Source organism: Pempheris klunzingeri, chromosome 17, assembly GCF_042242105.1.
Source record: "Pempheris klunzingeri isolate RE-2024b chromosome 17, fPemKlu1.hap1, whole genome shotgun sequence".
In the NCBI taxonomy this organism is placed as follows: Eukaryota; Metazoa; Chordata; class Actinopteri; order Acropomatiformes; family Pempheridae; genus Pempheris; species Pempheris klunzingeri.
The window spans coordinates 14,091,848-14,114,706 of NC_092028.1; the positions used below are offsets into that span (position 1 = coordinate 14,091,848).

The following is a 22,859-nucleotide window of genomic DNA, read 5'->3' on the forward strand; positions in this document are numbered from 1 at the left end:
AGTAAGGGTCCATGTCAGTGGGTGCTCTGCAAATCTTTTGCACAGAATATATAAACAATGGCATTGCTTGCTACCCATGTAATGTTCATATTTGCTAATGATTAATTTCAACATTATCATAACCTAGAATTACATTCATTGTGCCAAAGTTCACTGTGACAAAAACTATTAGTGTCAGCAACAACAACAACAACAGCTGAAAGCCAGCGAACAGACTTTTCAATGGGAAAGAGAGCACCAAACAGTGCATTACAATGACTGTGATCATAAGACAAGTATCCCAACTAGACAAAAGTTGAGGCTGATAGGGAAAACTTTGAAGAAGTTTCCAAAGACTGATCCGTCATCTTTCATAACTCTAGCCCGTTTAATTTGCAGACCTCAAGGTGACAAAGGCAAACATGATGAATTTAGCATTAAAAAAAAGAAGAGGACATTCTCTGAATTAGCAGCCAAGTCAGAGCGGTGTAAGTGGAGAGCCTTGATATGACTTCAGAGTATTGCCTGCTGTGAAATCTTTAGCTACATCTTACATAACACCATGACGTCAGTCTCAGAAGCAGCTAAGGGTCACCGGCTCCATGATGGACCAGCAACCTATTGGAAATGTTTCACTAATTTCTTCCAAGCATGCTGGGATAGGTCTCAGCTCCCTGTGACCCTGGAGGGGATTAAAGTAAAGAAAATAAATGAGTCTGCTGTTTGACACAGGACGGTTTATCATTCTCTTTAGGCTGTTTTTGTTGGCAAACAGGGCCACCATGATCTGCAAGACTTTGACAAGCCAAACAATGTCTTTGGATTGTAGCAAAGACAGCCAAGAACACTTATTCCTGTTGTTTTTATTATGTAAAAGCATCAACATTAAAGGCTAATAGTCATGAAGTAGAAGAACTGATCCTAGGCCATTAAAAACACAGTTTTTATTTCACTGGTATAGTTAATAATCAGAGATTATTTTATCGTACTTACCATAATCTCTCAATCTGTTTCTATTTCAGTGTTTTAGTGTCTCACAAAATTTAAAGGATGCACTGGTCAATGAACACACTTCCCTTGCCTCCATATGTTGAGCTGGGTGTCCATTCACTGAGTGGCCTTCTGTGGACTCTACTGCTACTTTTTCTGTGGCACTGTTATCGGATGGGCTCTGATCTGCCAATCCCAGGCCATGCACATGCTGGAAAGCTCAAGTCAGGCTCAAGGCGGTCCATGATGTCCCGTGGCGGTAGCTGTGCAGGACCAAAATACAATGTGCGATCCAAGCTGTCGAGAAGTGATCAAATTACTCCCTTTATTTCCATGGAAACAGAGGAGGATGAGGAGCAGGGACAGGGCTACCTCACCCCAGTGCTGAGTCATGCCTTGTTCCCAGCCCAGGCATCTGCAGAAGCCAAGAAACTGTACGCAGCACTGCAGGAGTATGCCAAACGCTACAGTTGGGTGGGCATGGGCCGCATTCACAAGGGCCTCCGTGAGCAGGTACAAGTTTATTCCATGCCGTCAGAAGCTGGTGCGCTTACAATTGGCAGTAAATCTTGTGTCTTGTGTGTTGTTCACTAATGTGTTGCATTGAATTTGATCACAGTCACTTTGTTTTTATAGCATACATGACTGCATAATCTTTTGTAAACAGGGTTGTTCTAACTTCATTTTGTCCAAACGTGGTTAATTTGAGGACATAGTTTCTCCAAATAATGGACAAAAGAAACATTGTCAAGAATTAACCATTGATTTCTCATTGTCCTGACTGTAGGTCAGACTGAATGATCACTCTGCTATACAGAAGCCTCATCTTTTCTTCCTGCCAGATGTCCCAAGTGTTCCTTTTTTCCCACGTGATGCTCATCGACATGACATTGAGGTCTTGGAAGCCAACTATTCTGTAATCTTGGCTGAATTCAAGGCTGTTTACCAGCGGGGCATTGATCCAAAATCAGGCTGGACCTGTCTGGGACCAAAGGTACACTACAGGCCTGCTATGGGAAAGGAAAGAAATGTGTGTTGCACTGACAATGTATTTTTGCACTCACAATAACTAAGCTTGTCTGTGACTTAGGGAAGTGACTATTTCTCCATTTAAAAAATTCACCTACAGTATATGTGCTGTTAATAAGAGATTAAAATAACTGATTTGTTTAATTCTGATTTGCTTGTCTCATCTCAATAATGTTAATTGCTGGTCATTGTCTCTTTCAGGGTCAGGCGGCGTTTCCTTTGTACAGTGCAGGTGTCTGTGTGGCAGGAAACTGTCGCTCCTGTCCCTGCACCTACCGGACACTTCTCTCTCTACGTACGTTTATAAGCAGCAACTCTCTGGGATCTGCTGGATTTTGGCTGTTGGGGCCTGGAGCTACACTGGGAAGCTCCTATGGACCCACCAATACACGCCTACGCTGTCACCTTGGTGAGTAAAAGAATTACACTCATCATGGTTTATCTGCATTTATCTGCATCTTGGATAAATCTGACGACCCTTCACTTGTGAAAGTTAATCAAGCTTTTTCTTTCGTCACACAGTGTACTGGAATTTGTTGCACTGTGCTCAACTGTAACTCACTGAGTCAGTGTCAGAATACTATGTGCTTTTGAATTGTTCCGGTGCAACTAATGCATTATTGTCAGACTTAACTACACCAAAAAGAGAGGAGAAAAATAACCAGATACTAATCTATTGCATAATGTGATACTTTGTAGGTCAGGGTTAAGGTTCACTTTCCCTTAGCCCATTTTGTACTGTGATCCGTCTGGCTGTAATCCTCTCTGCGTTGAACACAGACAGGGATGGAGTGCACGGCCTTCTTAGCTAAGGGAAAACATAATATTTTGTTTCCGAAGTCTAAAAACAGACATCACTTTTGTAGGTCTGCAGACTCCACCCCTGTGTGAGCTGGTGGTCGGAGGGGAGCCTCAATGCTGGTCAGAGGGACACTGCCTCCTGGTTGATGACTCGTTCCTTCACACTGTATCCCACAAGGGTTGGTGAATCACATAACATTTTTAAAAACTAATTTTATCGTAATTTGTGGCCATATATCATGTTTCCAGACACATGGTTAATAACTGCATTTATTCATTAAAAAGAAAAAAGAATGTAAAGTGCCTATAACTCAACTCAAGTATCTTCAGTAGTTTTGCTCCATTTCTTGAGTTGTTCTCAACAGTTGAACCACAATTTTGACAAAATTTGCATTTGTTTCGATCTCTAAAGGGCCTCCAGATGCTGGACCCCGAGTCATTTTGAGTGTGGACCTCTGGCATCCAAATGTGGCTGCTGCAGAGAGACAAGCTTTGGACTTCATGTTCAGCCCTGACCTCTGAATTTACTCCTGCACTACCAACATACAATATGCAGGGATGCCTTACCTTCGCCCTGCTTGTTGTGTGTCATGCATCTCATTCCAGTCGATGAATCACTGTGTGAATCTGCCCTAAGAATTACACAAGCCATTAGCCAGGCTTTCAAGTGGTGTTGGATTTATGGTCTGCACCAGGAAGTGCCACATGAACGCATTATCATGGATGATGTTAGACAACTCTACACGCTAGACAATTTGGCTGCAAACAACAAACAGACATCAATTGAAAGCACAATGAGATCTAACCTAAGAAGAGCAGATCACTGCATTGTAAATCTTATCTTAGCATCATATACTATGCTAGTGAATGCTACTTGCATGTGAAACCTGTCTGTCCTGATTACTGGACTTTGTTTTGAGCTGCTAATGCATGTGCTCATATGCCTTCTGGAAGGGCAGGCCTTTAGAGTCAGACTGGAATGCTTTATTTTAGATTTAGGTAGAGAAGCTAGCTCAACCAAGTAACTGTGAAAACATGAAAATATATAAATGTACATTTTGTATCTATTTTTGTTCTCCAAAAGGAATGCCAAATGCATAATTCTTGAATACTGTGGTTATCCTTTCCTCTTCGTTACTGCACTTATTACTACCCCCTGTTTATGCTTGTATATTTCTATTTACAAATTAACAAATATATTTTTCTTTGTTTATTGATATAACTGGTGGTTTGTTAACAGTTCATATATTGTATGATATGCATACATCAAGGTTTTTGTCAATTCTGTTTTCTTGGAATCCAAATAACAAATAAATAACTAACTAAATCAGTATTGAGTCGGTGTAATTTGAATGTACACTTTTGTTGATATTGTACGCACTGAGAAGAGCTGTTTTGCAGGGCTCTCAAATAAGTAATGGACTTTTTATATGCATTTGTCTTAATCTAGTTTGCATGAAAATATACCATTTTTATTGCAGGGAAAACCATATCAACTACATGACTTGATAAAAAAAAGAAAAGAAATGTTAACCCTGGAGAACCCAAGAACCCTTTTCTTCTTTGGAAAATTATGAACTATGCATTAAATGACTGCTATAAGTTCACTGAACATATCCACTTTTTCAATTTTAACCCTTTATTCCCTAATTTAGGATTAGGGCCAAATTTGACCCATTGGGCTTTAGGCGTATCATTTCAAAGAATCACAATAACAAACACTGTCAATGCAAACTATTTTAAACTTAGGAAAATAAACTGGATTTCAAATGTACAAACACACTTTGGCCAATGGAAACAAGAACACAAGGCCAAAAAACTAACACCATGGGTCTTTGCTTATCAAAAAATCTGTTCTGCTAGAGAGAGGAACTCACACTAGACATTGTGGTAGTCTTTGAAACAATTTCTTTTTTTGTTGATGCAGAGAGGAACTTTTTCACACATTTGAACACATTTTTCACAGTGCATTTCAGTTTTGAGGTCCTTGCACACAGCACATCGATGGCAATTGACTTATTATATATATTTATATATAAAATAAGTAATAAGTTATTATATTATTATAGTTATTATAAGTATTAGTCTCTGGCCCTGTACTACTGAGGTAACTTAGTAAAATATATTATACAAATGAATTTATTTCAAGGCTTTAGCCAAATACAGGACTGTCACCATTCTCCATCTACAAAGTCACTCAAAGAACCAAAGGGTCATTTTTGACCCGACATTTTTTAACCCATACACCCAGAGGGTCATTTTTGGCCCATCGTTTTTGAACTAGCTCAGAGTTGCTAATTTATCCAAAAAGAATATAAAACGTACTTCTAGGCATTCTGCAAGCTAATACTAAATAGATTAACAAAAAAAGCACAATTTTACCAACCACTGGTTTGCTGAGAAGACAATGTTTCCAGCTCAACAAAACAGCATGTGGTCAGTCATCTTGTCACTACCACTCTGGCTCATGTCAGTTCAATATTCATCCACTAAGTGTCTCTATGCAGGGGTCAGAAGTGGCACTCTGGGTTTTTGAAGTTAAATTTGACAATTTTTTTTATGTTTGTTCATTTTGGGTAGCAGCAATTAACAGCGGCCAAATTTGACCACGTGGGTTCTCCAGGGTTAATGTGCCTATTCTCCATGGTACCCCGTATTACATTTTATACTTTAACACATCATACATGTCTTTTGATTTAAATTAAGGTAATCATATTTAAATATTACACTCAAACTAAAACTAGGTATGAAACAACATTTTAGTTGTCTGAAAAAAAAACATAAAAACTAGAGTTCAGAAAAAAAATGGAAAAACTGAAATTATATTGTGTACCTACAAAACTAACTAAACTAAAATGAAAATATACAGGAAACCGCTTTACTGTTAATCATTGGTCAAATTTGTCAACTAAACGAGCATGAGGAGACACTGGTGCATATGTTCATTGAGACTCTGATGTTTACATGACTGGGAGTCAATAGCCCTCATAAAGTGTTATGTTTGTAATGTAATAACAATTCTGGACTTTTTAAATCTTGCCCCTGACAAAAACACTTCCCCAATATTATGATACAAAAAAACTAAAAATGATACCGAAACTAATAAAAACTAACTAAACATTCGATAACAATATAAAATGAGCTGAAACAGGCAAACTAACTGAAATAAAACGGAGGTGAAAACAAAAATTAAAAATAAAATAAAAATAAAAACTATGAAAATTAAAAAACGATAATAACTCTGATTTAAAGACATTAAAACATCATTTTGTAGAACACATTCTGGTTCATTAAGCTCCTATATCTTTTTGTTTGTTGCGTTTTTCTGTGAGTCCACGAGATTAGAGTGATGATTTTGTCTTATCTGCCATCTGTTCATCTGAGGATCCCATGATGAGGATTACAGAGACTGAACTAATCCACCCCAGAGAGACAGATTATTCCTGAGATTGTTTGCATGTACAGTAGTTGCATGTATGTTGTGTCGTGATGAATGATTCGTTCAAAACTGGATATTTATTCTATGAGTTGTGTGGGATTGGGTGAGAAGCTCAACACCATTGTCAAATTCACGAGCAAATACTTTTTAGTCTAATTTCATTAGAGGAATGCATTAAGGATGCATTAAGCATGACCTAGAAGACAATGCATGATATAATATATGTAGAATTTGCCAGTTAGATCTCAGATGAAAGTGACACATATATATGTAGGCAATAAATACTAAAATAGGGGTAAAGATTTAAGAATATTCCCACCAATGGTGTTTAGACACTGGGGTGAAAAGTATAGTTGAGAACTGAATACTGTGGAGAAGACTTCTGATGAGCACAGTCTCATGGCCGCTGAATGTGATGACAAGTGGAGGTACATGGGGTAAAGGGGGCTCAACTTGCCTGAAATGACAGGTGACAGTGGACAGTTTTAAACTTTGACAGCTATGAGATGATTGGCTCATGAGGCTTTGAGCGGGAATTTTAGCAGTTTAAGTGTGAGAGTGTAAATGTCCACAATAAGATAATGAATTAGAGGCAGGAGGAGAACTGTGATTGCGCCATATTTTCCCTTGTGAAAGTGAAAATATTGAGCAATCACGGTTGGAGAGTCCTCTCGATTGAATTTCTGATAAGCTTCATAACAACGAAATTTAGCATTACTATCATGGGTCAAAATCAAAGGATGGAAGGGTCTTGGAAAAAAACTCTACCACATCATCACAAGGCGAAGTTATGCACCTTGCTATGTCAATTCAGTGATGGCATCTGTAAATCCTTGCCGTAACATCTTTTGATATCTTTTAGTGATACAGCAATTGTCAATTCTCTATTACCTCAAGAGATTATGACCAGCACATGCATTTGAAAGACAAAAATAGCTATTGTCACGCTCAGCAATTTTCCTGTTGGCCTTTTGTTATGCAACCGCATTAGCAACCTTTGAGGGATTATTTTCAGTGGAAGATGCCAAATGAACAAAGTGGTTGGAAAAATAAATCTGTAATTATTATTATTATTATTATCATCATCATCATTGGTAATCTGCCATTCGGAAATTAAGTCAGTAATTTTTGTTGAAATTCGGATTACTCGCCCGGTTTATGCAATATTCTGTTAATTTAGGTTTAGTGAAGCTCTATGATATGTAAGTAAGACTATTGTCTACTACTACAGTGCGCACATTCCATGGAATGGCAGATCTGTACTTCAGTAATCAATTGTACTCAACTAATAAAAAAAATTTAATTCACAGGCTTGACAACAACACAAATTTTTGCTTGACAGTGAAGCAGAATCATTCCATGAATTAATGAAATATACGGACGTAATCATTAGAGATCATCTTCTGGGGATCCACAACACCAAACTGAAAAGCTTTCCAGTATGTTGCTTGAGAAAAAAAGTGCTGGATAGACTGTCGGATAAATGAATTGACTAAACCTTTTCCATAACCTTATCAATAAGAATGTATTTTCTCATAAACACAGGATATGTGAACATGTGGTGATATTTGTTGACAAATACATTTATTTCTCATTAACTGTATTTGTTAATATGACATTTTGACAAATGAATCAACATTTTACAGTTCAATAACTGTAAAAACTTTAAAACATTACATCATTTAACTGACTGAATTTACTTCATATAACTCACTGCATGTCAACTAATTGATCACAAAGGAACAATCTCTCATCAGACGTGTGTGCCACCCCAGCTGCAGCAAGTGGAGGAGAGCAGGATCAGACATTATGTGTAAAAATGAACAGTAAACAAGAAGAAATGCCAAACATTGGAGAAATACGTCGCATTTTTATTGTTTAAAATGTACAATTTATCTTTTAGATGTAAGTATGCTCATACGCAAAACTAAGAATTTTGATGGCTTCCTTTACACAGTAGTGGTATTAGGTAAGAGGTGAAGAAGGGGGAGCAGTGGACACTTGGCCCACATCGTGTTCTCTTGGTGCCACTGAAGGGGCAGATGGTTTTTATGCCAGGGTCAAGGCTGCAGCCACATTAAAGGGTCTGTGGCAGAGTCAACTATTACTTTTGGGAGGACACGGCTGAGCAGCTGATTTATGTTTATAATGTCCTCAGGATCAGACACAATTCTGCTGTCATGTGCTGCCAACTAGCATGCAGTCCGGTTACTAATGGCTTCCATGGGCTAATGCCATGTTCATGTATCATAGGAGTTACATATGTATTTCATTTGTGACTAAATAGCGCTCACGTCAACATCCAAATTGTAATTACTGGGAGACTGACATCAGCATGGATGTCTCAATTCTTAAAGTTTAATGGCTATTGTACAATATTGTCAAACTACAGTATTTTTAAACTTTTACATGATCAACTCTGTCTTGAGTTGTCAGTATTGTATCACATGTCAGTATCTCTACCATCCATCCCATATGAAGAGAACTTGGAAAGAGCCTCACCTCCCAAAGACCAGTAAAAAAAAAAAACAGAGGTTTACACCCACATAAGATATTAGTTTGTATTTTCTTAAGTTCTGAGAAAGAACAACTTTTAGAACTTATTTTTGATAATGATGAAGTATGTTTATGGAGGGAAAAAGGGCAGTGTCTAGAGAGGGATATTCATATCACATATGTTGCCTTCAACATGTAATTTAATCACATGTTGAGAACATCAGTGCTCCATTTCAAATTCAAACGTTCAAATTATCTAAAGAAATAATTTCACTTGCATAATTTTTCCATAGCAAAGACTGTAAGATTTTTTTTTTTACACCTTTGGTTTTACTTAAATTCTCCAAGTCCAGCCCAACCAACAGTGCAGCACACCCAGATTATCACACAGATTTGCTCTCTGTACTTTTCAAATTTTAGCAGCACTCCTAACTGGACATTTCAAGACACCTCTAATTTCACACACATTTATTAGTTCTTCTTATCTGAACAGCTGACAGTGCTGTATGCACTCACTGCTCTGTGGGACAGGTCTTAGGGATTCAGGGCAAACTAGATGATAACAAGCTTTTTGTTGCGCTTAAATGAAGCATCCAAGAGGTGTTAATGGTGTGGCTGCCTAAGGCCATGCCCTTAAGAGCTTTTAGCGATTTTATATCCGTCAATTTTGATAAAAGCAACAAAACTTTGCTCATTTGAAATCTTGTATGAATCAGATACCACTTAAAAAACGGGGGGAAAAAAAGAAACATTTTCATTAGAAGTGGACTACAATCAGTAAAAAACATTTACAGTCATGTATTCATTCTTCTGTCCTCATTTCTGCGCCATCATTTTCACAAACTCTGTGGAGAGAATGGACAAGATACTGATAAGCTAAATTCTTGTAGGTGTATACTATAGCAAACTGAGATCACAATTTCAATCATAGCTAGGACAGTGCCACACTTCATGCATGTTCTGCTTTGGTATTGAATATAAATAGTAAGAAATCTGACTGAACAAATTATTCCAAGAACAGATTTTTTGAAAAATTTCAGACATTGTGTCTTAGCAGCAAAAATTAAGGTGACACTAATAATATTAATGCAGGCTCAGGTGCCTGTAGTTGTTGCAGTAAGTCATACCAGTGAGTCAGCTACAATACCTTCTATACCAACTTCTGTATCTCACAGAGCAAACAAGTTAATATAACACTACAAAACAACTACATATATTTGCGTGTGTTTGTTTCTCACCCTCAAAGTCAACTGTTCCATCTCCATTGTTGTCAGCTTCTCTGACCACTTGATCAATTTCTTTTGGGCTGGCATGTTCTCCTAATAACTTCATCATGGCATGTCTCAGCTCATCAGATGTGATCGCCCCATCACCATCTATATCAAACTGTATGAAAGGGGGAGGAAAAACAGGTTAAAACTCATATTGTAGTCATGAAATGATGTTTTGCCAGAGTTCAGCTTTTACAGCATGTTCATTTAATATCCACCATGGGGTGCCAAAGACCAAAAAAAGAGAATAGGTATGTTGAGCTCACCTCTCTAAATGCCTCTTTAAGTTCCTTCAACCCAATCATCCCTGCAGTTTCAGCAAGAAGCTTAGGGGTCATCAGTTCCACGAAATCGTCAAAGTCCACCCGCCCCCCCACTGTGATAAGACAAATTATATGACTAATATAAGTATAAGCAATTAGTGACAGTTTTTCCAGCTATCTTTATTCATCTTCCATGCTTGAAATAAAGGAATTCATACAAAATCTCAGTGAAGTGCATCATACAGTGTTCAGTCAGTCATTCAAGTGTGGATAGGTTGTCTATAGTTGCTGTTAATATTTTAGTTGCTGTTTGTTTTTTCTCTCTCTCTCTCTCTCTCTCTCTCTGAGTCCAACCTCCACCCAACATGGACCCGGACAGAAAGCCGCCCACATCTGATCCTGGTTCTGTTCGAGGTTTCTTCCCGTTAAAGGGGAGTTTTTTCTTGCTACTGTTGCCTAATATAATATCTGATGCTTCTCATGTGGGGTATATTGATAATTTGTTTAGTTATTTGAGAGGGGACAATGCACATTGGTGGACATCATGTAAACATCATGCAAATGAGACAGGTTTAGCCATGGAGGCTAATTTTCATCTGTGGTTTAATTTTGTAATTTATGTGAACCACAGACATACAATGTCATACGCCAACAGAGAATATATTCATGTGACTGTTCCTGGCAACACTTTGCAGTTTACTTTCGAGATAGAAATATGCAAATATGTTCTGTGTCTCAGGAGATACTGAACCTAAAACACATGGCACTTTCAAAATGAGTCTTGAAGATGTTTTGCATTATATTTTAAAACGTGCTGTGGCAGAGATAGCACCCACAGATACTGTAGTTGCATTTGAGCATTGAGATCAGATGTTTTGGAGAGAGGTAGTGAATGACCATTTTGAAATGTTTCAAAACCTACAAAACTGGCATCCAAAAATTATTTTCTTCTTCTCTATATTTCATATAGTGCACTGGAAAAAGGAAGGGATATACCTATTACAACGATGGATTATATTTTTAATATGATTGGCAGTCCTTTTACATCATGATTTAGAGGACATTACTCACAATTCATGTTGATGTTCTGGCTCAGTTCTATGAGCTCCATTTCAGTCGGCATGTAACCCATGGTTCTCATGAGGTTCCCCAAGTCTTTACAGGTTATGAAACCATCCTTGTCTTTATCAAACTCTACAAAAGCTTCACGCAACTCTAGAGAGCATACAAAAACAAAATTTGAGAATAGTATGTGATTCAAAAAAAAAGAGATGTATATATCATTGAGCAGTCTAACAAATATATGTGAATACATAAAAACAGCAGTTACCTTCAATCTCATCATTTGTGAGAGTTCTTGTCTGTAAAACAGTAAGGACACAAATATGACAATTAAATTATGCCAACATGTTTCATATACAGTGATTTGCCACAAAATGTGCAACAATTGTTTTTATCTCTTCTGTTAAAGTGCCCTAAATCATGAGATTCTTACATGGCTTTACATTTGCTGTGTGATTTCAGACTATTATATGTTGGGATTTTTGCTAGATCTTTTGTTTTGGAGTGATACGCCATTCAAATGATGTTCTGGTGAAGATGCCCAACATCAACATTAAGCAGTTCATTATTTTGGCTTCACATTTTGTGCCCCTGTAAAGTTATTGTGCATATGAACAAACAATCTATAATTTCTGTATATAACGAATGAGAAAATGCAGCTACTTTTATTCAGTTCTAAAACCTATTTTTCAAAATGAAAGAATAATTCTGAATATCTGTTGGGCTTCTTTTGCATTAGCTTATAGCTTCAGTATACGAAAGAAGGATTCTGAACTATAATAAATTACATTAGATACATAAATCTGCTGGCTGTTTCTGAATACACATTAAGTGTATTTCTGTCAAATCTGCCAATTTGAGTTGGCAATAATGCCCAAAAATGTGTGCTTCCAACATCTGTAACAATGTCCACTATTAAATCCTTGTTTAGAACATTTTTTAAATACATATCATACAGTATAATTATATTATAATGTGGGATGACAACATCAACATAGATTGTCTATAAATATCAAACACTGGTCAAAATATGTAACTAAGCAAGTTGTGCAGTGTATGTAAATAGGTTTTCAACTGTCTATAAAGTGTTGAGGCTTTGTATGAATAGAATCTTTGAAATCAGAAACAATGCATAAAAACCAAAGCTTGAGTCACGAGTGCCAATGCATCTGCCTAATGCACCCGCCTAATGCACCAGCTAAAAAGTTTGCCCTCCCACCTCTACTCCAGAATGGGACTAGTCCTTTAAGCTTCTTTTCCTAAAATAACACCATATAAGAATGCCCATTACAACAACAACAACAAAAAAAAACTATATTTGTTTCATAAACAATCAGCGGATGAAAGTAACATTTACTTACTTCATTTGAAATATATAAAACTCTTAAGACTTGTAAGTAGTAAAAAACGACTAGAAAACCACAAACTGCAGTGTAAAACCAGAAAACCATGTTGACTTACTCTCCTCGTTCCTCCTCTTAGAAAGATGCAGGCTTGCTTAACACTCATGATGACAGCCTTGGTCGAGATCCTGGGATACTTTGTGAAAATCTTTGTTAAAAAAAAAAAATAGTCATATGTTGTTATATGATTTGGTTTCTTTTTTTCTTGTGCGAGCATGTGTGTGTGTGTATGTGTGTGTGTGAACGGTGATCAGTAGTGATCTGCGTATGCCAGAGAGGAGGGATGAGTTCTCATATGGATTATCTCTGAAGCTTTGGTCTAGAAAAGAAAGATGGGTTTAACGCTGTGCATATACATAATTTCATATACACCGTCAAACATTATTGTTGTAAAAAGCTTTTTCATGAAAGATTAATTGCATCTAAATAGAAAATAAATACATTTTTACTTTAATAACAACTGTTGTAGTTTAATACAGTTTACCGATGACAAAAAATAGCTATCTCACCTCATCTTTGGAATTCAATCCTTACTCATTTGTTAAATGGAAACCTATTTTGAATATATATCTGTGTTTGCTTATTGTTTGCAGTTTGTTCATTCATTCCATCCTCCCATATTGTGCTAGTTGAGTAAATGACTGTCTGGATAAAGCTTGCTATCACTAAATGAAACAAAACAGAATACAACAGATGGGAAAATGGAGAGAGAACCAGTCTAGTATTAGAAGGATTGTGAATTATATGCCACTGCCTGCATTTGGAATTATTTTTAGATATGTGGGAAAAATAACACAATTTTATAGACAGAACTTTTGATTAAAATTTTATATTAATTGTTGCAATAGATACAAGCGAGTACGGCATTCATTAATCTTGCAAGTTATCTGATTATCAATAAATGACTGCAACACTTAAAATGCTTTGGTCACTGTATTTTAATATGAGAATATACATCTTATAGCCTATTACATAAGCATATATGCTTGGACAAAATTAAAGTTGTGTGCAAAGAAGATGTTCTTAATCTACACGCAACGATCGCATTTTAAAGCTGAATTGTTTGAGGTATTGCATGAGATGCCCATGAATAAGATAAACAAGCACATGAGCAATTTGATCACATAAAAACAGCAAAGTCAGTGAAAATTAATTTCAAATATAGAGAATTTAGTGTATACAGTATAGTGTACATAAAAAGGATCAGCATCATGTGACATCATGAGCAGGATTCCAGATAATAAGATAATGCCATGAAATCGCTTTTCATATCTTTTTACATAACAGCACTGATGCTCATATATATGATAGGATGTTCATATCATATACCTACACTACATGATAAATACATCGAATTTACCATGTAAAATGTATGAAATTGACAGGCTTCTTCTGAGTAAAAATGATGTCCATTAATAAAAGGGACAGCTATGTCAGTAGAGCACTGAATAGAATTTGGTAATTTAAAGAAACGGTGACACAAGTGACTCAGTAGCATGATGATGATGCCAATAAGGGGTGGAAACAAGTGTGATGTGTGATGGAACGCAATGGCCTAGCAACAAAAGCTCATTTTGAAAAGATCAAAAACAATTAACTTCTGTTGAGCAGTGCTGGTTATATACCTGCTGATTTTTGATTTTGTTTCTTGCATGTTTTTCAGAAACTTCTGATGATCCTGTTGAAACAGATACAACAGAGGGTAAGGTTTCAAAAAATGATTGAATGATACAGATATCATGAGTAGGCTACAAATTGCAGAGCTTTAGAGCATTTCATAAGTCAGGTCATAGTCAGGTGTATGATTAACCAAGGCTTAAAACTGGGTGAGGAACAACCAAACTCTGCTACCAAGCTAAGGCTGTGGAAGACATGTTTCATGTTTCAGTTTCATGTCAAAGGTCATACATCATGGCAAGACTGAGCTCAGCAACAAGACAGAAGGCAGTTATACTGCATCAGCAAGGTCTCTCCCAAGCAAACATTTCAAAGCAGACTGGGGTTTCAAGATGTGCTGTTCAAGCTCTTTTGAAGAAGCACAAAGAAACGTTGCGATGTTGCAGGCTGTAGACGCAGAGGTCGGCCAAGGAGACTTAGTGCAGCAGATCAAAGACACATTATGCTCACTTCCCTTCGAAATCAAATGATGTCCAGTAGCGGTATCAGCTCAGAACCAGCAGAAACCAGTGTGACCAGGTACACCTATCTAATGTCTGGAGAAGTCCGGCCAGAAATGGTCTTCATGGAAGAATTGCAAAGACACATACCTCCGACATGGAAACACGGCCAAGCAACTCAACTATGCAAGAAAAAACAGGAACTGGGGTGCAGAAAAATGGCAGCAGGTGCTCTGGACTGATGAGTCAAGTTGAAATATTTGGCTGTAGCAGAGGGCAGTTTGTTCGCCGAAGGGCTGGAGAACGGGACAGTACTGAATGTATGTAGGTGAGGCATGGTGGAGGTTCCTTGCAAGTTTGAGGCTGCATTTCTGCAAATGGAGTTGGGGATTTGGTCAGGATTAATGGTGTCCTCAATGATGAGAAATACTGGCAGATACTTATCCATCATGCAATACCATCAGGGAGGCGTCTGATTGGTCCCAAATGAAGTGATCCATCACTCTTCATTTTGTGAATAGAGTGAAATAAACAATTCAATTTTATATTTTTGAAAGCATTCTTAATTTACAGCATTTCTTCACACTCGCCTAAAATGTTTGCACAGTACTGCATTGATGTATTTGAAATATATAGAATATATTTGATTATACAAATACACTAGCTCCTCCCCCTCAGAGGGTATACTTCTATCCTCTCTGACTTGCTGTCATCTTGGTTAGTGTGAAGCAAGTGGGTTCACATCTTCATAGTCAAGATGATGAACAAACTGTCTTTTCTGTTGACAGCTCTCTGTCTGCCCTGTAAGTTGCTTCATGCTGCTATACTGATACATTTAATGTTTGGGCATTTATTCCTCTCTAGCTCTTACTCGTCTCTTAATACTTGTGGTTCTTTGGCAGGTTTGAATGGCTAGGCTCTGGAGTCGATTCCCTCCACCTCGGTGTTGAAAAAGCCTCAGGAAACCCTCAGTCTCTCCTGCAAGGGAACTGGATTTGATTTCAGTCAGTCTGGAATGCACTGGATCAGACAGCCTGCAGGAAAAGCACTGGAATGGATGGGGCTTATTTACTATGATGCAAGTAAAACAGTGTATGCAAGCAGTGCGCAAGGACGCATAGAAATCACCAGAGATAATAGCAACAGCATGGTGTATCTGAGACTGTCCACCCTAAAGCCAGAGGACTCTGCTGTGTATTACTGTGCTAGACCCACAGTGATCCAACTGAGCACAGACGCTATACATAAATCCTTGAATAACTCATGTTTACAACAACCAATAGAGGGCAGCAGATGATTTTAAATCTAAAATGTTATGAGAAACCAGTATAGCACCACCACTGAAGATTCAGTGAAAAAAACACCACAATGTTTAAACACCAGCTGATGTTGTGGTTTGTGACTTCCCTTTTAAAAAAAATGGTTTTTCACTAATGTGTGCGTTTCTACAATGTACCAGTTAACATTCCCACCTGTTATTTTGCATAGTTGGTGCAAACATTCTTCATTTACTTGTCTGCAATTTGAATATTTTACAAAAAAAATTCCAGTGTCACTCTGATTTGTTAATTCTGTTGTGTTCATGTCACTTCTTAACTATAACAACATTAACAGTTTCAGAGAGTCAGTACTTGGAAGTCAACCTCGTAGACATATTAAAAACTGAAACTACAACTACACCTTTTCTTCCAATGGGTTTGAGAAACCAACATTTCCAACAGGGACTGCAATATTGGGGACTCTAATAAGTTTTATACCAAATGTGAAAAGTGACAATAAAATAAACATTAAAATGAGACTGTAGTGCAATAATCTTGTCACCATGTGGCATGGAAATAGATTTAGAATAATCACAATAAACGAGTTCGATCCTCATTCTGGGAGAGTGTTTAGTTCTGTTCTCTGTCTTAGCATTAAGTGACAAAATCCACAGGCTTTGTACAGTCAATTGAACACACTTTAGTAACAGAAAAACAATGTTCTGTCTTTTTCCATGCTGAAAGTGGACAATTTACAATCCCTCCTTCATAACTCTAGACTCCAGTCTGGAACTGACTGAGTTTGATAAATACACTGATCATGATAAGTAATGTTCACAGTAAGCAACATTATGAAAAGAACAGAGGGGATTTGATTGGTCTTATGTGACATCAACACAAATACATTTGTCCAAATAAAATGATGTAAACAGTGTTGCGTGTAAGACAACATACAGTTATATATGAAATTTAGGGATTAACTAAGTAACATAATGTGTTACTGATAAGATTTTGGTAATATTATCAACTTTATCATGTGAAATAACATGTTCCCTGATATTTCCCCCAGTTGACATCAGGTAAGCAGTCCTCTGTACTATCTGTTGTTGTCTCTGTGATCCACTGGCTGCCTGAAAGGTAGGAAATCAATCCTAAAGCTTTAGGAAATCAAATATACAAAAGAGGTATTAGATTGAAGTGACTATGATAGATTATGATAGATTTTTAGATCTAAATTATTAAAAACATGGACTCAAGGACAACAGGGTTCCTCATCATTAACTTACTGTATATCAAGCTTAATAATAATTCCACTGAATCTATTACATGTTGTGTGAACTCCCTGCTGCAGGAACTGTTACTGACAGGAGGGTCTGATTAAGAGGAAGTGCTCACTAACCGTTGGCAAACACTCAAACTCAAATTTTATATAGCACAGAGCACAGGAAATGAGTATTAAAATGGAAGTGTTTAATAAGTAGTTACATGGAAAATTGCTTTGTCCGTGAAACCTGTTTGCTTCTCTTGGTTTAAACAACATGTGTTATGTGTTATTTTTTTTGTGATGGATATTTTGACAGCTGGGGGAAAGGGACACAAGTCATTGTAACTGAGCAATAACTGAAAACATTTTCAGAGAGGACAAAAGGCACCATGGTGACCATCACCTAAGGTACGTAATTTTAAAATTTCAGAAAATTTTCTTTTTAAATTTTTTTACTTTCATTACTAAAATATATATTATTTTCCTGGTCACAACTGTTGGCTCAGTGATAAAACATCCAACAGCATCTTGTAGCCTGACAAACAATGTGTGCTTCATGCTCATGGTTGTTGGTTTAGTTGGAAAGCCAATCAACAGGTTTTTTATATTTTACTGCTGCAGAACCCAAACTGTATAATAAGGAGTACAGGGAAAAACAATGTGTGAAGTTTGAAGTGTGAAGTTATTCTGTTGCTATTCTGTTAACTGTGACATCTGGGGGTGGTTTTGACTACTGAGGAACTGTGCTACTTCATTCAGTGCCCTCCAGTACAGAAAGGCAACATTTACATGATTTCATGGCATGCTGGCTATATCTAGAAAATCGAGGCAGAATAAGTATCAAGCAGAATACTGTTAGATGAGAAGAAGAAAAATGTAAACTTTCATGTTTTAATACAATATTATTTGGTGACCTTATGTCAAATAACAAATTCAAGTCACAAAATCTCTTGTTATATTAATCTAACAGTAACTATAAATTTATAGCACGATTCACGAAATAAATGCAGCTGACTTTACCATATCTTTTGTAAATTTATCATGAGCTGCTTATAAAAATACATTTGAATAATATGAAATATAAAATAGAATAATGCCACCACCATCCCTCTAACTTTAGGCAAACATTTGATTAAATAAATCATATTTATAGGGGGTGCATTAACACTGTTTGTGTGCATGTGTTTTCTCTCCTGAGCCTTACACCCACAAGACATTTGATGTGTAGTGCACAAATACATATAACACAATAATATATAACAAATAATATACATAATATATATATATATATATATATATATATATATATATATATATATATATATATATATATATATATATATATATATATATATATATATAATTATATAATAATAATAATAATATAATATATATATAATATACTTTGTTGTTGTAAGTACTTTGTTCACCACCCCAACTAACAACTGAAAGACCTTTAACCACAAACCCAATGCATCTTTTTGCATATTGCTTTTTGCACTCTAGTGTAGCAAAAGCTTAACTATGAATGATGTAAAAAAAAAAAAAGCAACACTTAAATGTAAAGCTCTGAAACACTACTCTTAAAATAAAAATCCTGTTTGTAAAGAGTTTTGCAGATGACACTTTAGAGCTGTTGATTTAACTGTGTGGTAATTGAGTTATGTGAGTCATTTCACATTTTAGGAGTAATATACTGAATTCTCTTTTGTTTATTAAGACAAATTAAAGTATTAAAACAGCTGTACAACAAACAACAGCAGAAGCCATTGCATTTGTGCCATATGTTGACACATTTACTTTACAAATCATCAGAAAAATACATGGTGCAGTGCCCCAAGTTGATCTCACTTTAAAAAAACCTCACCTAGGTTTTTTTTTAATTCAAACAAAATATTTATGTTCCAGGCGTAAATGTTTAACTTAAAATGTGATGGATCTTATGAAGCGGTCAGACCAGCATTCAGGATTCATATGTGTTTATTATATTTTATGATGCAGGAATGTTGTAATTTGCATGTGCATATATTATAAATTATACATCATAAATCCTATATAATCAATGTTCAATATAATCACACATGTAAATGCAGGAATTTGATCATATTGGTGCACTAATCCATATTTTCTGTCTTTTCAGGTGAATGAAATGACTGAAATGTTCTGTAAAAAGTATTTTTGCATTAATTTTTCTTTTAAACTCTTAGTATCATGTAAGTAATCATAATTGTCCTTTTGTCATTTCAATTATTTTCTGAAAATGTTTATATGAACTTTTTTCTTTCTTCCTTTATTTCACCAAATAAATATTTATAATACTCCTGCCAGTATCCGATTGTATCTTTTATCATTTTATCATGTACCATAATATATTGCTATGGTCTTCACCTCCCCAGCACCTGGGACCAACAGCCCATGTTCAACTCAATATGTAAATTTGGAGATTTCACAGTTGGTTGGGTCTCGTGTCTATTATTAATATGTTGGAGAACAAAAACCTTTAGTAGTCATGAGAAACAGAAAACCTATGTGATAACATATGTAAACTGATATGAGATATTTAAATGTGCACCCTGTTTCTCTTACTGGCATAACCCCACCTCACACCTGGTGTCTGTGATACTATGTTGCTCTTAGCATCGTTTCACTTCTGTATTTTGGTGCTTTTTTGGGAAGGAGCAGCCAAAACCTTCAGTCTAAGTAGTGAGATTTAGCTGAATATGAAAGAATGGGCTGACGGCTCAAGTTTTACATACAAGTCCACTGACTTCAACACTGAACTCAGAAAAACAGCATGTATTTGTCAAAATAAGTTTGTAAGGCTACTGTAGGATAAAAAACATGCATGTAATAAATGCAGTAGTTTTAATTAGAACAACACTAATGGCTACACTTTTTTTGGTGCCAAAGCTATTTGGCTCCCATCTAGTAAGGTGATCCTTCTGCTTGGTTTTCGTTTTATATCATCTGAACTTATAACATGTAGAGCTGTTCATGAGTGCTTCTCATCCACTGAGAGGACTCTGAATGTCGCAGGTAAGACTACTGTGCAATATGGAAATCAGAGAGAAAGATGAGAGAGACATTCGCTTGGTTTTCTGTCTTTATCATCGATGACCTGCAGCCATACATTGCCGTGCATTACCACAGAACACTGTACATTACCATAGAATATCATACATTACCATACGTTACCGTACATTACCATAGCATGCGGTACATTACCATATATTATCATAGAATACCATAGGTTACCACGGAACACTGCACGGTACCATACATTACGTACAAGACAAACTTACTTAATGTTTTAATATTGAATTGTTGTCAATACAACACAGTCTGGCATAAATAATTTATAGTGAAAACAAAGTTAGCAGTTTAAGTTTTGTGATTCTTCTATTGGCTCCAGTTAGACCAACACTGGTATTTCATGAGTTTGATTCTATGCAACTCTCCTTCCTCGTTACTCAGCTATAAAAACTTCACATCAGGCCGTCAGTGGAGTTCACAGCACGTCAGTTTCAACATCAACCATGTTTTCTGTAGCTCTGCTGCTGCTGTTGGTAGCTGGATGTGAGTCTCTCTGGATTTGTTCAAGTCAAAAGTTCTTCTATTGTTGTATATCTTGATCATTTGTTATAAAACCTTTTCTTATTTTAACAGGTGTGAAGTGTGAACAGTTGACACAGCCAGCCTCTGTGACTGTGCAGCCTGGTCAGAATCTGACCATCACCTGTCAGGTCTCTTATTCTGTGAGTGACTACTACACAGCTTGGATCAGACAGCCTGCAGGGAAAGGACTGGAGTGGATTGGAAGTAGAGCTGGATCCACAGCATACTACAAAGATTCACTAAAGAACAAGTTCAGTATCGACTCAGATGATTCCAGCAAAACAGTGACTCTAAACAGACAGAATGTGCAGCCTGAAGACTGAAAACCCCTCAGTGCCTGAACACTTGTAACAAACCACCAGAGGAGGAGCCCTCAGACCACTAATGATTTCAGGACTTGTTCATTGTTAAAGAGAGAAACAGACATATTTAGAAATGAAAATGAAAATGAATATAACATTGTTCATTGTCATTGTAACATATAACAATAATAACTATAGTTTGCTTTGCTTTTATTCCTTCTGGGCTTTACTTTCTCCTCATGTTCTAAAATTACTTATGAAGACTCAGTGATGAAATCAACAGTATAACATAATAACCAGTATTTATAAAAGTTTATGTTGTATGTGTATGTTTAGTAATCACATGGCACTTTATAATTCAAGTGGTCAGAGAGAAAACTAGACTTCTCCATCTCTGCTATTGGCTGTTTTCAGGCTTTAGAAAATCTGGCCTGTGACAGGAGACTTTGGCCAATCACAGGTCTTCTCAGAGAGAGAGCATTCCTATTGACTATTTTGCAAACGCACGTGCGCGTGCAGGTTGTGTCAGATGCTGGAGGTTCAGGTCTACTGATGATTTGTATAATTGTGTCTGGCAGAGTCACTGTTAGAGTCAATATTTTGCTGCAAGCATCTGAGTGGATACTGAACTTGCCCAGCATCTGACAAAACATGCACACACATGTTTATGTAGCTAACGCTAGAGCCTCAAACCTCCGTATATCATCTCAAAGGGCATTACAGTTCCACACAAAGAACATAGGACACTAAGTGTCATGTAACTGCTGCTATACAGTGTAGCAGCAGTTGACTGACTGAAATGATGTTTGTGTTAACCTGTTGCACAAACACTGAAACATGGATTCTTGGATGAATGAGTAATACAGTGAATAATCATTCTCCAGTTTGATCACAGTAACTGAGAGCCAGGTAAAATCCAGTTCCACACTGAGAGGAGGAGTCAATGCAAAACTCATTAGTTCTCCTACCTCTACTTATCTGACTGCAGAGAGGATGACAGAGAACAGTGGACACACAGTTCAACATGATGGACTACAGGACAGGACTGCTGCTTTTAGCTGTTTGCTGGACAGGTGAACATTTTTACACTTGGTGTAACTCAAATTAAAAACATACAACACTTACTTTCATTTTTTGTTGTGCCTTGACAGGTGTTGATGGTCAGACTCTGACTGAATCTGAACCAGCTGTTAAAAGGCCTGGAGAATCCCACAAATTGACCTGTACAGGCTCTGGATTCACATTCAGCAGCTACTATATGCACTGGGTCAGACAGGCTCCTGGGAAAGGACTGGAGTGGATCGCTGCTCAATATAGTAGCAGCATCTACTACTCTCAGTCAGTCCAAGGCCGCTTCACCATCTCCAGAGACAACAGCAGACAGCAGCTGTATCTGCAGATGAACAGCCTGAAGACTGAAGATTCTGCTGTTTATTATTGTGCCAAAGACTCACAGTGACTGGAGTTGGTTGAGCAGCTGTACAAAATCCTAAAGTACTCATCTTTCAGGCTGGTAGAGCCCAAACGAGATGTATTTTTATAATGTTTATAATGAATTTTATATATTTA

At 36.8% G+C, this 22,859-nt stretch overlaps 2 protein-coding genes, 1 long non-coding RNA gene and 1 gene segment (V, D, J or C); 3 read left to right on the top strand and 1 right to left on the bottom strand.

The window, feature by feature from the left end:
- Window positions 1-1,029: 1,029 nt before the first annotated feature.
- asphd1 (aspartate beta-hydroxylase domain containing 1) lies at window positions 1,030-3,321 on the top strand. The gene is made up of 5 exons (XM_070848581.1): window positions 1,030-1,482; window positions 1,757-1,963; window positions 2,200-2,407; window positions 2,865-2,978; window positions 3,212-3,321. Exons 1-5 carry the CDS (start codon window positions 1,030-1,032, stop codon window positions 3,319-3,321), a joined length of 1,092 nt encoding a protein of 363 aa, XP_070704682.1.
- A 6,133-nt stretch (window positions 3,322-9,454) lies between these two features.
- On the bottom strand, window positions 9,455-12,839 carry cabp5b (calcium binding protein 5b). Its single transcript, XM_070848096.1, has 6 exons — window positions 12,792-12,839; window positions 11,599-11,629; window positions 11,340-11,483; window positions 10,272-10,381; window positions 9,973-10,120; window positions 9,455-9,579 (listed from the first exon to the last, which is right to left on the bottom strand). The coding sequence occupies exons 1-6, from the start codon at window positions 12,837-12,839 to the stop codon at window positions 9,551-9,553; spliced, it is 510 nt and encodes a 169-aa protein (XP_070704197.1). The 3' UTR covers window positions 9,455-9,550.
- Window positions 12,840-17,697: 4,858 nt separating this feature from the next.
- On the top strand, window positions 17,698-19,703 carry LOC139216187 (uncharacterized). The gene is made up of 2 exons (XR_011585562.1): window positions 17,698-17,781; window positions 19,514-19,703. It is a non-coding gene; the product is annotated as an uncharacterized lncRNA (long non-coding RNA).
- A 1,206-nt stretch (window positions 19,704-20,909) lies between these two features.
- Window positions 20,910-21,311, top strand: LOC139216346 (probable non-functional immunoglobulin heavy variable 3-38-3). The segment is given in 2 exon segments: window positions 20,910-20,949; window positions 21,040-21,311. Coding segments are annotated over 2 exon segments (312 nt in total).
- The last annotated feature ends 1,548 nt before the right edge of the window (window positions 21,312-22,859 follow it).